Source organism: Conger conger, chromosome 13 (assembly GCF_963514075.1).
Source record: "Conger conger chromosome 13, fConCon1.1, whole genome shotgun sequence".
NCBI lineage: Eukaryota > Metazoa > Chordata > Actinopteri > Anguilliformes > Congridae > Conger > Conger conger.
The window spans coordinates 11,817,819-11,833,404 of NC_083772.1; the positions used below are offsets into that span (position 1 = coordinate 11,817,819).

At 48.9% G+C, this 15,586-nt stretch overlaps 1 protein-coding gene across 1 annotated transcript in view; it reads right to left on the reverse strand.

The window, feature by feature from the left end:
* Nucleotides 1-236: 236 nt before the first annotated feature.
* Nucleotides 237-15,586, reverse strand: part of nectin3a (nectin cell adhesion molecule 3a) — a 58,475-nt gene continuing 43,125 nt past the window's right edge. Inside the window, exons 3-6 of the mRNA XM_061217327.1 lie at nt 14,372-14,671; nt 12,067-12,184; nt 10,739-10,890; nt 237-5,738 (exon numbers count right to left, since the gene is read on the reverse strand). Coding sequence (XP_061073311.1) covers nt 5,080-5,738; nt 10,739-10,890; nt 12,067-12,184; nt 14,372-14,671 — 1,229 coding nt within the window. The 3' untranslated portion in view covers nt 237-5,079. The remainder of the gene's footprint in view (nt 5,739-10,738; nt 10,891-12,066; nt 12,185-14,371; nt 14,672-15,586) is intronic.

The following is a 15,586-nucleotide window of genomic DNA, read 5'->3' on the forward strand; positions in this document are numbered from 1 at the left end:
ATTAACCGAGACAGACCAATAGTGTTAACATCTCATCAACGAACTACACCTACCTAATCACCACATACCACAATCGGACCACCTTCACTTAAACTGCACTTCAATACGTGCTTGGATTACTTCTGGAAGATACCCGTTTAGTATGACTTTATGGCCGTTCTCCATCCACTGCTCCGGGTTCCTAACTGTCGCGAGAGAAGAAAGTACTTTGAGTAATGAACAACAGGAAGTACGGGTCACAGAAAAAAATGGTGCTTTATTCCAAACAAAATGTGTCAAAACAAGAAGAAAACATGTGTTACTGTCTACAGTTCATCACTTTCCTTTTTTTGTTCCGTTTGCCCTGGTCAAACTTTTCCTTATGTACAAAATAAACAAAGGTATCAAATAAACTCAAACCCAATAAAAAAAGAAACATGACAGGGGAACACCTTTTATAAACATGACGTGGGTACTTTTCAATGTTCCTTAATGCATTTCACCAGGCCTCGAACAAAAGAAAATAAGGATTGACAGACCCCCCTTCCCCCCGCCCCCTCGCCAGCATATATACAAAGAAACATATTAACTTAAAAAATCTGACTATGCTCATACTCCACAGTTCCCCTGTGTACATGTACAATTTCCAGTGAAATTTTTGCTTCAGGTGCTTTGTAACTTTGGCGCTACAAATGTCCGTGCAAGAGCGTCAGAAGGCTTAAGCAGCCTCCTTGTCCACTACATCCGCAAGCTAATAGAAGACAAAAGGCTACAGAAAGAAATTAAGAAATTAAGGATTAAGGTCCCTATGCTACTGGATATAAATATGATTTACATATATCGTGACTGCACAGTTAACTCTCGAGGAAAGCAAACTTCCAAAATCTCTCCAGCCATAAAGAATGTTCTTTGTTAAAACGTTCCTCCCTTTAAAGGCACCGACTTTGAATCACTGACATAATGATTTTACGACTGGCACAAAAAAAAAAGGAAAAAAAACAGCAATGCAGAAATATAATGATCGTGCCATTTCACACAGAATGCAATTAAAACTGAAACCCGTTCGCATGTTCCCCCTTTCCCAAGTGCCGTTCCAAATATGAGGTCGTTTCCTGCCATTACAATTACAGCAAATGTGTATTAGCTTTGGAACTAAAAACAACAAAAATGATGCAATGCAGACCAAGACCAATGCAGAGAATAATATCTTGAACCTGGGCCCACTGACAGCCCAGTCCCACTAATAAAGCTGTCTTGTCCCGTATGGCTACATACAGTACTGGAAACACACTCACGCACGCACGCAAGCATAAACACACAGGCAGACAGGCACGCTAGAAGGCATACGCACACGCAAACCTGCACGCACAAATCCACAAGTAAAAAGGCACAAATGCTTAAATATATATATATTTTTAATCCAGGAAAAATCCAAGCATAAAAAAAGAACATAAAAGAAGGAAACCGTTGTAACCAAAGCAATCTCAGACAAGCACACACGCATAAGCATAGCGTAAACTATTTTTCTCCAAATGAAGATCAAGGGGCAGGATGTGCTAAACTGAGGGAATATGCTTACCACAAAGCCTACTGATGATCTTTAATCTGCTGTTTAGCTCATAAAAAGATCTGAGCTTCGTGTGTACGTCCCACAGGCCACTGTGTAGTTTTCCTCACATCATCCTTCAAGCAGCAGCTGCCCCAAACGCAGGCTTCCGGAGGTTTCCGTGCTCCCAGCCTCAGGAGCTCCCAGCGTTGTGCCCTGGACACTCAAGTGTTCTCCCATCTCAAGAGGAGGGCTGACACAGAACAGACTGCCTGGGCATCCACAACTGGGACATGCACACGCATTTCACATGAAACACGAACAGGCACACGCACACACACACACACACACACACACACGCACACGCACACTCTCTGATGAGCCAACAGGGATGTCAGACACAGTGGGAGACCTGGGAGACGTTCCTGGGGGTGAGGGGTGATGTGGCCAAAAAACACCCATGGCAAATTATAAATTCTATACTTTAAACCAGTGTGTTTTTTAACTCCAATCCTGGGGACCCACTGTGTTTGCTGGTTTTTGTTCCAACCACAATAACAAGCTCTGTATTGTAATGAGCTGCTAATTGGACATGTTTACAGCCTATGGAAGGATGCTGTGCCCTCTTAAAGCCACATTCTGCTAGAAATAGCTAAGTATGCCCCAAAAAATAAATGTCCCATATTCACAATACAGGAATTTCAATCGGTCAGACCAAATTTACAGTGCTGTATGCCCTATATGGCAAATAATCCCAAGTGAAAGAGACTTCATTTTAATCAATTAAATTATAAACTGACAAATGAAATCAGCTGGGTCCTATTTGCAGAGATTGTAGACACCTTAAGCCGTCTGTGCAGAGTGAAAGGAGTTTACTGACAGTTAATGGCAACAAGCCAAACCTGCATCCTTTTAAAACAAGTTTACCCACACAATTAAGGCAGAAACGAAACACATTTTCAGCAGCCTTAATTGATCTAGAGATTGGCTTTGACCAGAACCAGCACACACAGTGGGCCCCCAGGACCAGGTCTGTGAACCACTGCTCTAAACATGTCCCTATTGAATCAGTTCTGAATTTGGATGTTTCCGGCTGATGTGCTCGCAAACTTCTAAGGCTGATTGGCACGTGGCTGGGGCCAAGCCCATTTTTAAAAAAGATTTAAAAACCCCCCAAAAAAAGAAAAAGTTAGGGGAGTCACAGAGTTTAAGGTAAGGGCCAGCCCCTCACACTGTGGTTGGGCCTCCTATGAAACAGATGTGCTTGGTGCGTTTGGTGCGTCACAAGTGTATTCTGGGTCCGCAGAGTCTAAACTTTTGGGCAGAGGGATATGGGAGTGGAGGGCAGCCGGGGATGAGGTGGAGAAAAAAAAAGAAGAAGAATAAAGAGCTAAATTATAACGGGGAAGGATGCTGTGCCTACCACAAACCCCACAACAAACGCTCAAACGTCTGGCTGACCGCCAGCCCCTTCTGCATCAGCCACAGCCCCAATTAACCCCTCCCCTGCCTGAACGCCGGAGCCCAAAGCGCTCCTCGCCCCACTCTCAATTAACCGTAAACTCCTTCCAGCTTTAGAAATGAGAAGTCCAAAGGGTGCGTGAGGTTACCCTTCTGCTACAAAACCCAAGCAGCTTGTTTCTCGTAAAATGACAAAAATGAGAAACAACAAGTGCAATCTACACACAACTAGTGAGAACTGCTTATGTTTAAGTTTTTATTTATAAACATTTATGTACTTATTTTTTGCACCAGTCTCAAAAAATATCAGTCCTGTTGCTAGGCAGTTAAAACAGTCAGTACTTGGCTGCCAAGAGTGTGTGTGTGTGTGTGTTTGTGAGTGCCAGAGACCGAACAAGCTAAAATAGGAACTGTTGGCACAGAAATCTCCAGAATCTCTTGCCATTTCACGAATACTTTGAAGTGAGCTCATCTACCTAACAGCGACAATAGCATCACAACATGGACTCCTGGGAAGCAGGCGATCTTCAGAAGAAGCAAGCTGTAGGGAAGCGCAGGCTAACAGTGTAGCGCATGCTACCTCAGACAGCCTGTACCTTTCTCCTAAAGACTGCTGATGTCATCCCATTCCCTTTCTGCATCATACTCAAAATAAACACAGGACCCAAGGGAAAGAATCTCCTCTCAAAAGTAATTAAATGCCTGCATCCACTCAGTATTTACTGCTATCAAAATGATATACTTGCAAATGAGATATTCATTAGAATTAATTTCCAGACTGTCATAAAGAACATCCTAATCCACCATTTTACACTGAGGATGTAAAAATAATGATTAGAAGCATAATTGGTTTACCTGTTTCAAGTGCTTCGAGGGTTGTCTGGATCATCAAAAACTAAGCTCAGCGTTTTGAGCATAATTCACTCCGACACACAGTCTAAATCGCTGCCTCTCATCTTGGTGAATCACAGTGATAGTTTATCGATACTATAACACTGAAAATACTGTTGGATTGTGGGGGGCCTGCCAAAAAGAATGTGACTAAGGCGAAGAATTTGCTTCGTCACTCAGAATCCTCTTTATTCCCCTCTCGACAGCCTAAGACGACTGCGTCGTGACTGGAACAAGAGCCCGGCGCTATTAGCGCAGACCGCTTTCTCTGAACCCGTCCGGGTTCGGGCAGGGGCTCTCTCACCCGCTCCCTCCAGGCGTGAGAACCGGTCCACCCCTCCCTAGAACAGGTCCCCTGACATATAAACACGGCCCCCCGACCCGGTCTCACAAATCAGATCAGAGAAGGTAATTTGATGCAAACAAAGCAAAGGCAGTGCCCAGCGGTAGGGAGGGAGGGAGGGAGGGAGGGAGGGGCCAGCTGGCCGAGTTTTGCAGCGTCACTCACGGACCGCTGATCAGCAGCCAGGAGCAGCGTTCTCTCCGAGCGCTGGCTGCACCATATGCAAAACAATACCCTTCTCCCTCCTCTGTCCATTTTGAGGAGAAACAAACAAAACCTGACCCCCGTACAGGGCAACCTTCTTGAGTTGCTTTTAGGAGTGCGGCAGGGATTCGACCTAGAAAACGCCCCCGCCCCCCCCTTTAAAAATGTGAAATACAAGTCAAACTCTTAGGAATCAATGCTTAGATGAACACCAACATTTTTTTTAAACATCCCGGTGTTACACACAGACTGGGGGTGGGGTGTGGGGGTCAAAGCCCCCCGGCCCACAACCTGGGCTGGAGGGTGTCTTAAACGCTTCTAGATCAAGCACAAAGACAATGGCAGCGTAAGTGGCTCCAGGCAGGAACTGTTCATCCAAGTGCCATGAAAGTGTTCAGATACATTCACCTGGAGGCCTCTAGGAGCAGGTACTGCTAAAGAGAGTCTGATCCATTAAATACTATCCTCAAAGTTTACTGAAAAAGTGATTGAAGAAGAAGAGTTTTCCTTTTTCGCCCAGAGATTTCCTTTTTTCGCTTTAGTTTCTGAAGCGTCTCTCTCGCCGGGTCCCATGTAGTGATCCATTTCTCGATTTTGCAGTTTTGTTTTCTTCTTTAGTCATCGCCACGGCCCCTCCGTGCCGTGGAGCGCCCGATCAGACGTACCACTCTCTGCGCGAGATCACCGACCCGTCCAGGTGGGACACATAGTCGCTGTCGGTGCCGTTGTCGTAGCAGTCCTCCGGCAGGTAGGGGGAGCCGTTGGTAAGGGTAGGGCTGTGCACAGTCGGGCCCCTCGGGTGGATGTTGTTGGGGCTGTGGTGGTCAGGGTAATAGTCCTCCTCCCGCTGGGCCCGTCGGTTGTTTTTCACGTTGTCGCCCCACTCCTCCCTGTCCTTGTGGTCGGCGGGGTAGTCGGGGTAGATGACGTCCCCGGGCTTGGGCTTCAGGTCCTGCTGGCTGCCCTTCCCCGAGCCCTCCCCGTAGACCTCCTGGAGCTCGTGGGGCTGCAGCACGTCCAGCTGGGACTCCTTCTGCATGTCGCTGGGCCCCAGGTACTGCTTGGTGTAGTAGTCCCCGCGGAAGGTCCTGCGCTGGCGCATGTAGCACACCCCGCCCAGCACCAGCAGCAGCACCAGAAACAGCACCCCGCCCACCGCCCCGCCCACGATGGTGCCCAGGCTGCTGTCCGTCAGGGAGGCCAGCGTCGGGGAGCCGGATTTGGGGCTGGGCTTATGGGGGAGCGCTCCGGTGGAGGGGTGCCCGGGGACCGGCACGGCGGTGGTGGGGAGGGTGGTGGTGGTGGGAGGAGGCTCTAATGGAGGATGGGGTAAGGATGGAGGGAGGAAGGGAGGGAGGGAGGGAGGGACAGGGATGGAAAGAGAGAGGGAGGGAAAAGAAGGGATGGACAGACAGAGAAAAGCACAGAATGTCAATGACAGCTATGTAACTCTGAAAAGGGCTGACATGAATGTACACAGATCAGGTGAAGGACGATTATACCATCTAATCTACGATACCGTCTATACACACATTACACACACAGACACACACAACAGTTCCAGGTTTGAGTCATAACATTTCACATAACATCTCAGTTTGATTTAAAAAAAGAATAATAATCAAAGAACATGCAGATAGAAATGCGCATAAAATATAAAATGCATCATTAATATAATCTTAAAACTAAATTCAACAATCCAAGATTAGGACAGGATACACAGCCAGGCAAGGGTGACCTATCCATGTACAAGAGACGGTGACAGAACAAAACCTGCAACTGTTGTACACAGACACATTACAAATGGGGAACAATTCCTACTGGAGGAGTAGTGAAGAATGTAAAGTTTAACAGGATGTGGGGCAGTGTCCTCCACCCTAAATCGCACCGTCCCCTGAAGTACAGAACGTGCACAGGTGAAAGTAACAGGGCAGAACGTTCAGCGGGTCAGTCAGGAGTCACCTCAGTGAAACGATAAAGGAAAGAAGGACACCAAATAAGAGTATTTGGGTGCGGTCACAGGAGGACACAGAACAAGGCCATTTCATGGAAATTAGCTTCCGCTCAACCTGAAGAAAAGCTCTTCCAGCACAGTGTACACAATTCCATATGAGCAACGGTTACATGTTTTTCTTATTTGGTAATCCCTGGATTAGTTTAACCCTCTAAACAATGTAAATGCTTTTTTCTACAACTTCAATTTCAAGAAGTCGTCATGAACATTCAACAGCGGACAGCTAAAACCTCAAGAATCTTCAAAGGAGACAAGGCTGAAAAACTAGAGCAGCAGGGAGTATCGCATAGTATTTTAGAAAGTCTCCTACATGCATATGTCGTGTATGTTTACGTATGTGTAGTTTCAACCGAAGTTTCACCCAAATAGCAAATTCATTTAATAGCAGCTTGGTATATGATCACTTAAGTGAGAACAGAATAAGATCAAAATTAAATTCTGGCCCAGAAAACTCCTTTTTCATTTTCCTAAAGCTGTTGCAACTGAAATTGCACTCTGGCTTCTGCCCCATTTAGTTGTACAGGTGTTCTTTTCCTTTACTTGATTTTCTATTTTTGTGAGGACGTGAGCGTCGTTTGGCGAAGATCAACACCTCGCCTCTCCTTCCCTCAAACACCACCGTCGCTGGCGGTGACGCACAGCGACTCCCACCCGATCGGAACAAAGTAATTTAAGAAAAATACAACAAACAGGGAGGCCTGAAAATCCCTCTGCCCACACGGTGCATTTCTCTCGGTTTGAGGAAACAATACAAAAAAACATTTTTCTCCTCAATTTAAATCAAGGACGTATCAAGGGCTCAAGGATACAGTTGTTTATTTTCCAGGAATTCCGGTACATGGCTTTCAGAGCAACGGAGTCGAGCAGGAGCACTTCAAATGCATCACCTTGTGTGAACCCTGGCGTGTGCATCTGACTGTGCGTATGGGGTTATGCGTTTGGGCTGGTGTGTGTGTAAGTATGTGTGCGTGTTTGTTTGTGTGTGTCCGAGCATGTGTATACGCACGCACGCACGTGTGTGTCTGTGTGTGTGCGCGTGTATCTGTGTGCAGTGTGTATGTGTGTGCGTGCGTGTGTCTGTGTGCACATTGTGTGTGTGTGTAGGGGTGGGTGTGTGTGTGTGTGTGTGTGAGTGTGAGTGTGTATGTGAGTCTGAGTGTTTGGCCCCGCCTCCTTCTCAGGACTCAGGGAAGTCATGTGAGGAGATAAAGTGCTACAGGATCGATAGAGAGGGCCGCTGCTCTACTCTGGTCCTGAACTCCAGCGCTGCAGAGGACGCGCAGAGATAGAACCAGCCCCCCGGGACCGCGGTCAGGCCACCCCTCCCCTATCGACTTCCACACATCCGGAGAAAAACCAGGCCTTTAAGCCTTCTTCTTTTTCCTTCAGGAAAACTAAATCTCGCTAAGATGGGAAATGGAAGCCTCTGCATTATGCCCATTTATCGGCGGCTATTGAGCCAGTCATCGCAGATGCCCGTGCCTATTTTATACACTGTTATCCTGGATTAGACTCAACTGAGAAAGCAGAGACCCGGCTGAACAAAAAATAAAAAGGCACACAATGGGAGACCAAGCGATCAAGGTCAGAGGGGAGACTGGTTCCTGTCCCAGTCCCCCACCCAGTCTGTGCGAATCTGTGTCCACTGTAAAGGGGTGGGGGGCACCTGAGACCAGGGTCATCTGGGGGAGCACAGGGCGACAGGAGGAAGTGAAACGCGAGACACTGTTTACCAGGCTGGCCGAGACCCTACTGGGAGCGATGACTGGCTGACGTGCTATAGGCCAGTTTATCGCCCACCGCCAGGCCAATCCGAACGGAGCATTTGTCGAGGCCTAGCGCGATATGCAACGCCAGCCTCACACACTCGCACATGAGAACCGACTGTCTGGTTTGGGACCCTTCCAGCTCTCTTTTCCTTGTGAAAGGGGAAAAAAAAAAAGGAGGGGGGCGCAGAGCATATCCAAAAACTGCAGTCAGTGTGTTTGGACGTGGATCAGATGAAAGCAAGAAAAATATACAGAGAGCCGGGAGTTCTGATTTCTCCTTTTCCATGTCTTCAGAGTGCTGTGGCGGTCACATGAATAAAGGGTTGAATTAGGGATTTCTGGAAATCGCTCTGTTCCCCAACCAGACTCTGAACCAAACCCCACACTGTGTGAGACCTTCCAGATCTTACGGTTTGGCCACGTCTCCAAACGTTGTGTCGGTTTTCTGCACTTTCACACTCATGCTGTATACACTCTCTCACAAAATGCAGAACCAGAAACACACACACATGAAAAGCCTTTGACTGTTTTATGGACACAGTTGTGTTCCCCAGACAAAACAAGACATCCAAACACCAAGACCACAGGACCATGCGCAGAAGAGTGATCTGTCGTCTGATATATAGCAAAAATACCAGAGTTTATTGCGCAAAACTGAAAAGTAATCTTTTTCACCACTCTGGTTTTGTCTTTGTCCATAGACATGATATTAAAAGGACAGAGTTTAACCAAATACTAAATATAATAAAATGTAGATGTACACACACACACACACACACACACACACGTTAACGTACACGGAAACAAAAGTGCCAGCCACAGACCAATTTAACAGGGAGGGGGACGGGGGACGGGGGGGGCAGGAATGAATGAAAATGCAGGTGAACACATTAGTGAATGTTTTACCAGAATCGGGGCTCTAATCTTCCAGTCAAGGCTGTTTGCGTTTGACTGCCGGTGCAGGACAGAGAGGACTTTAAACAGAATGCCTGTTGGCTGCCAGGTCTTTTTACAGCAGACTAAACTGGCGGCCAGCGGATAGCTGTGGACAGCTGCGCACGTCCCTAGCGTGACCCAGCATGCACTGCGCGGAGGAAGAGACGGACGGAACTGAGAGATGGACAGACACTTCCAGAAAGGATCCGCTGATGGGCTCAGCTGTTTCAGAGGTCGGTGGAAATAGCCAAAGGACACTCTGGGATTTTAAGTCAGTGCTAAACCTTCACGGGCACACACCTTGGTGAAGTTAATGAAGTAACTGATTAATGTAGGTAATAATTATCCGAGGTGTCCTGCTGAAATGTGCATGCTCTCACCCTCTGTTCTACAAGTCAGCTCCCCTCGACTTTCTCTTTACTGAGCTGAACAGAATCCACTACCGTAAATGGAACATTAACGCCTGCAACAGAAGTCACATCAGGAGGAGAAGCATGTGTGTGCGTGCATGGTTATTGTGTGTGTGTGCGCGCATGGTTATGGTGTGTGTGTGTGTGTATGCATGGTTATTGTGTGTGTGTGCGCGCGCATGGTTATGGTGTGTGTGTATGTATGCATGGTTATTGTGTGTGTGTGCGCGTGCATGGTTATGGTGCGTGTGTGTATGTGTGTGCGAGCATGTGTGTGTGTGAGCACACACATGGTTATTGTGTGTGTTTGTGCGCGCATGGTTATGGTGTGTGTGTGTGGTTGGAGGTAGCAGTGAGTAAGGGTAAGTGAGAGAAAACAATGCAGTAACAACCTTGAACATATAAAAGCATTATGACCCCCTGTTATCCACCCCCATTAAGCCTCCGGTTCAGAGTCCCTTCATCGCTCATTACGTTCTCTCTCCCCCTCCAGAACTCCTCTGTGCCCAGCCTCCCTGGAGCCGGAGCGGAGAGAACGCTGCCCCTCATCAGCAGAGTGCACCACCCTCCCCAGGCCTGGTGGAGTCTGTTAAAACCCGCTCCTGTGTACAGAGGAGGGACACAGCCAAGACCCCACTGCTGTCCCACCACCACCACCACGCCCTGCTCCTCTGTCACAAACCAAAACATACGCGGGAGCGCACACACGCATATACACACATATATACACAAACACGCACACACTCAAACACACACACACACACACACACACACACACACAAACACACATATATACAAACGCATTTACACTTGCACCTACACCCGTGCTCCCACACGTGCGTGCACGCACAAGCAAAAGCATGCACACAAACGCACATGCACACAAACGCACATGCACACACACTAACAATTCACAGCTGCAGTCAAACACACAGCATACAATTATGGGAGACTCTCTGGTTAAAGGGCGGAGGATTTGGGCCTATGTTTTCCTATGCAGGAAAATCGCTTAACGCTCCCCGCCCCAACCCCCAAATTGCCCCCGGTGGCAAGAGGCAGCGTGATGTCTAGGGGCTCTGAAGAATGAGAGACAGAGACAGAAAGAGAAAACCCGAAAGACAAAGCGTGGGCAGGGGAGGGTTGTGTTTGGGGTTCCTGAGTGTGGTTCTAGGGTTCTCCGCTCACCTTGTATCTGGACGTGTATCTCCTTGCTCCGGCGGCCCAGGTCGTTCCCCGCTTCGCACCGGTATTCCCCGGAGTCGTTCCGCTCCAGCGCCCGCGCGAAAACCAGGGTTCCGTTCACCACCGCCAAGCCGTCGGGAATCTGCCCGCCCACCCTGGGGAAGGAGCGGAGCTCTGTCAGCACCCCGGCCCACACACACCCCGAAACTGAGCGCACAGCGAGACATTACATTACATCACATTACATTACATTACATTACATCAATGGCATTTGGCAGACGCTCTTATCCAGAGCGACGTACAGCAGGAGACAATCATCCCCTGGAGCAATGCAGGGTTAAGGGCCTTGCTCAAGGGCCCAACAGCTGTGCGGATCTTATTGTGGCTACACCGGGGATCGAACCAGCGACCTTGCGGGTCCCAGTCATTTACCTTAACCACTACGCTACAGGCCGCCCTGTAGCGTAGTCGCCCGACATCATGGCACATGACCCCCGGGGTGTGTGTGTGTGTCAGAGCAACAGCTCAAAGCCCTGTGTTCCGCTGAGCGCCCTACAGTGAAAAACGATAGGCGCGGGGCAACATGGCGACTGCAGCCTTCACCTTGGCTCTGTTTGAAGGTAACTTTCCCAGCACCCTGCACTGAGACAGACACTGTTGCTAATCACAGGGACAGCTGAGCTGGCTCTTCCTAAACTGAGTGTTACTTTCTGGGTCAGCATTTTTTTATGCAAGTGCGTGATCCTCAGCGGTGGCGAGAGAGCGACTTCGATGCGAGCGCGCACACACACACACACACACACACACACACTCTCTCTCACACTCACACAGACACAGACACTCTCACACAGACACAGACACACACACACACACACACTCTCTCTCACACTCACACAGACACAGACACTCTCACACAGACACAGACACACACACACACACACACTCTCTCTCACACTCACACAGACACAGACACTCTCACACAGACACAGACACACACACACACACACACTCTCTCTCACACTCACACAGACACAGACACTCTCACACAGACACAGACACACACACACACACACACTCTCTCTCACTCACACACACACACACACACACACACACTCTCTCTCTCAAACTCACACAGACACAGACACTCTCACTCACACAGACACAGACACACAGACACTCTCACTCACACAGACACAGACACAGACACAGACTTTTCCCCATTTCATACAAACATTTTTCCCCCCTGCCTTCTCAACAGCAGACCCGGATGTCATGTTTAAACCTCAGCAGGTTGTGTGACAGTGCTGTGCTCGTATAGATGCGGTACCCACCTGGTCCAGCTCACGTACTGGGCCGGCGGGTTGGCGTGGACTCTGCACTGAAGCCGCACCGACTCCCGCCCCACGAACCAGTTTCCATCGTACCCCGTCAAAACGACATCAGGGGCAACTGCAACAAACGACCAACCAGAGATCAATACGAGGACTCAACAAAAACCGTTCCTTCTGAACCACACACTTCACCTGAGAGGTTGAGTAGAGGTCGTTTTTAGCTCGGTCAAAACACGCTTCCAAAGCCAATTAAATTATAGCGTCTTTTTTTCAAGAGGAGCCCTGTAAACAAATTTAACATGCATCCTTTGGCCCTGATGTAGGTCTACATCCAACACTATATTAATCACGTCTGTGGCAAGAGGCAGGCTTTATTCCAGGCCTTCTGTTTGCAAAACTCACTTACCAGGGTATTAATTTAATGAGAAAAGGCACAGAATAACACTCTGACCTCAGGCTCTGCCAGAGGAAGTCTCAGGACCAAAATAAATTGGGTATTGTATTAGTAACAAAGGAGGAGAGGTGATAAGGGGAGCAGAGGGGGTGGCAGGGCCAGAACACGGATCTTGAGCGAGAGGGTGGGCGGGGGACAGGGCTTCGGAAGCAGAGGGGAGAGAAAGAAGGAGACAGAGGTCATAGCTTTGAGGGCAACAGCAGGGCCTTTGGGGCCAACAACTCTCTCTTATCCACAGAGCGTTAACAGGGTGTTAGAGTAACATTGTTTTAGCAGAGCTGCTGAACCGGAGCCTCAGATGCAGTTAAACGCAGGGGGACTTCCGCCCAGATACCGAGACTCAGCAGGGCAGAACGGGGGGGGGAGAGATTTCAGCAGAGCACTCAACCGACTGCTCCTTCACACCAAAATACCTACTCACCCTCTTTTACGCTCTCCTGCTCTCCTCTTCTACAGTCCATCTCTCTCTCTCCCCCTCTCCTCGCTCCCACTCCCATTACACCCCCCTCTATCTCTCTCCCTCCATCTCTGACCCATCTCTCTCTAGTTTAACCTTCCCCCCCTGCTTATCTCCTGCGTATTCCTCCTCTTCCTGGGGCGGGCGCTGGGCCTCGATCGATATTTCATAAAACGTCTTCATTAACCAGCACTAAAATACTGCAAACAGATAGCATCGCTGAGCGGAGCTAGCCAGGGAGACGTGCGTTAATGACCGTAACATTAAAGCCGCGATTTAATGGAGCTTTTATGAGCATTAACCGGGCGGAAATGTGTGTGTGAGAGAGAGAGAGAGAGAGAGATAGAGAGAGAAAGAGACGATTAACATTGTTACTGTTATTATGTTGTTTTTGTGTTTAGAATGTTCACTCATTAATATGTATATATATATATAATACTATACAGATGTATTTTCATTGATTTCTGTTGGCTTTGGCAATATTTAGAGATGCATTTCCTGCCAATAAAGCAACTTGAATTTGAAAAAAAAGAGAGTGAGACAGAGACAGTGAAACAGTGAGCAACAGCGAGAGAGAGAGAGAGAGAGAGAGAGAGAGAGAGAGAGAGAGAGAGAGAGATGTCAGGAGTAAAACGGACAGGGTGTGGTTGTAGCACATTGTGCAGGTATAAATTAGCAGCGTTTACGCAGCGCTTTCTGACAGGCCTGTAAGGGAAGTCACTGTTATGACGGCTCACTCGCTGTGCGGACAGCAGTGAGCTCATGCCATAGAGGCATTAAGAACAGATGTCCTCCAAACCATGGACACCAGACAAGACGACAGGTCCGCTGCCAAAGAAAATAAAGTCGAGTCTAGCTGACGGCTCTGTTCCAGTTGGTTGGTTTTCAGCCTTTTAAGATAATTTCACTGCAGCGATTTGGCTAACAGTCCTAGCGAATTAAGGGAAGTCCACACACCATCACAAAAAAAAAAAACCTATTTCAGGAAAATGATTAAATTTCTTATCGCTTCCTGCTGAATCTTCCAAAACATATTTCTAAACGTTTAGATGCGAGTCAACAATCACATAACATAATCGGTCATATATCAACACCATATTTTAAAAACATTGAACCTATACTTCTGCAAATCACAGGACTGAACAGGCGGTCTGTAAAATGGGACTATCATCCAACGTTACCTAACAATTAGCGCTCGGTAGATGCTAAGTGGCAAGCTCTAATTGTGTCATGTTCTTCATAGAAAAAGAGAACTTACTGCACACTCACATTGAGGAAAAAGTGCTGAAGGCAAACCAATTAATTCCACATTTTCTGTACACAGTTTTCATGAAATGGCGTAATTCACCCACACGCTCCACCCCGCCCCACCCACGCCCCCCCTGCACACTCACACTGCACGTTGAGCAGGTAGGGGATGCGGACCTCGGCCTGCAGGGCGGGGTGGCGCACCACGCAGGTGAGCGTGTGGCCCTGGGCGTGGCGGTTTGGCCGCCACAGGTAGCGGGCCTGGGAGGTGGTGGTGCCGTTGGGCTCGTCCTGGTGGTGCACGTCGGAGCGGCCGAACAGCTCGGACTCCCAGGACACCTCCGCCGGCGGCCGGCCCCGCTCCGCCGTGCAGGACGCCACCACCGTCTCGTTACCGCCGTCCAGCAGCGCCGTGGAGCCCGCCGACACGTACAGCTTCGGCTCCACTGAGGGGAGAGAGGAGGGGGGAGGGAGAGTGGGGGGGAGAGAGGGAGGGAGAGGGAGAGAGGGAGAGGGAGGGAGAGAGGGGGGGGAGGGAGGGAGAGGGAGAGAGTGGGGTGGGAGATGGAGAGAGGGAGAGATGGGGGAGAGGGGGAGAAGGGAGGGGGAGGGGGGGAGAGAGAGGGGGAGAGGGAGAGGGGGGGAGGGAGGGAGAGAGGGGGAGAGGGGGAGGGAGAGAGGGGGAGAGGGAGAGGGGGGGAGGGAGGGGGAGAGGGGGAGAGGGAGAGGGGGGGAGGGAGGGGGGGAGAGGGAGAGAGTGGGGTGGGAGATGGAGAGAGGGAGAGATGGGGGAGAGGGGGAGAAGGGAGAGAGATGGGGAGGGAGGGAGAGAGAGGGGGGAGGGAGGGAGAGAGAGGGAGAGTGTGAGGGGGGAGGGAGAGAGAGGGGGGAAGGAGTGAGAGGGGGGAAGGAGTGAGAGGGAGAGAGTGAGAGAGAAAGAGAAGGGGATTTGATTTAATACAGTCCAATTTATTGAAACATCCCAAAAGGAGGTATTTACAGAAACAAATACCACCTTTTGCTAAAAAGGGACCAAAAAACAAGAGTATTTTTAATGGAACAAATACAGCCACAATAAAACCAATCGATAGCTCTAAAACCACGAAATACAGACCTCCAGTAAGGCAATGATGGTAGCAATAAATAACAAATGAAAGAAGTGAAAACACAATATAACCGGAGTAAAAGAAAACAAACTCCACTTCCAGCCATAATGTATACTACATGATTTAGTGTGTGAGAAGGGCAATGTCAGTAAGTTAGGGTGACGGGGAAAATGCACAGAAAGAGAAGAGAGAAAGGGGAAAAGAGCAGAAAAAAGGGTCAAATCTGAGAATTAGAGAAGATGGAGTGAGGATAAA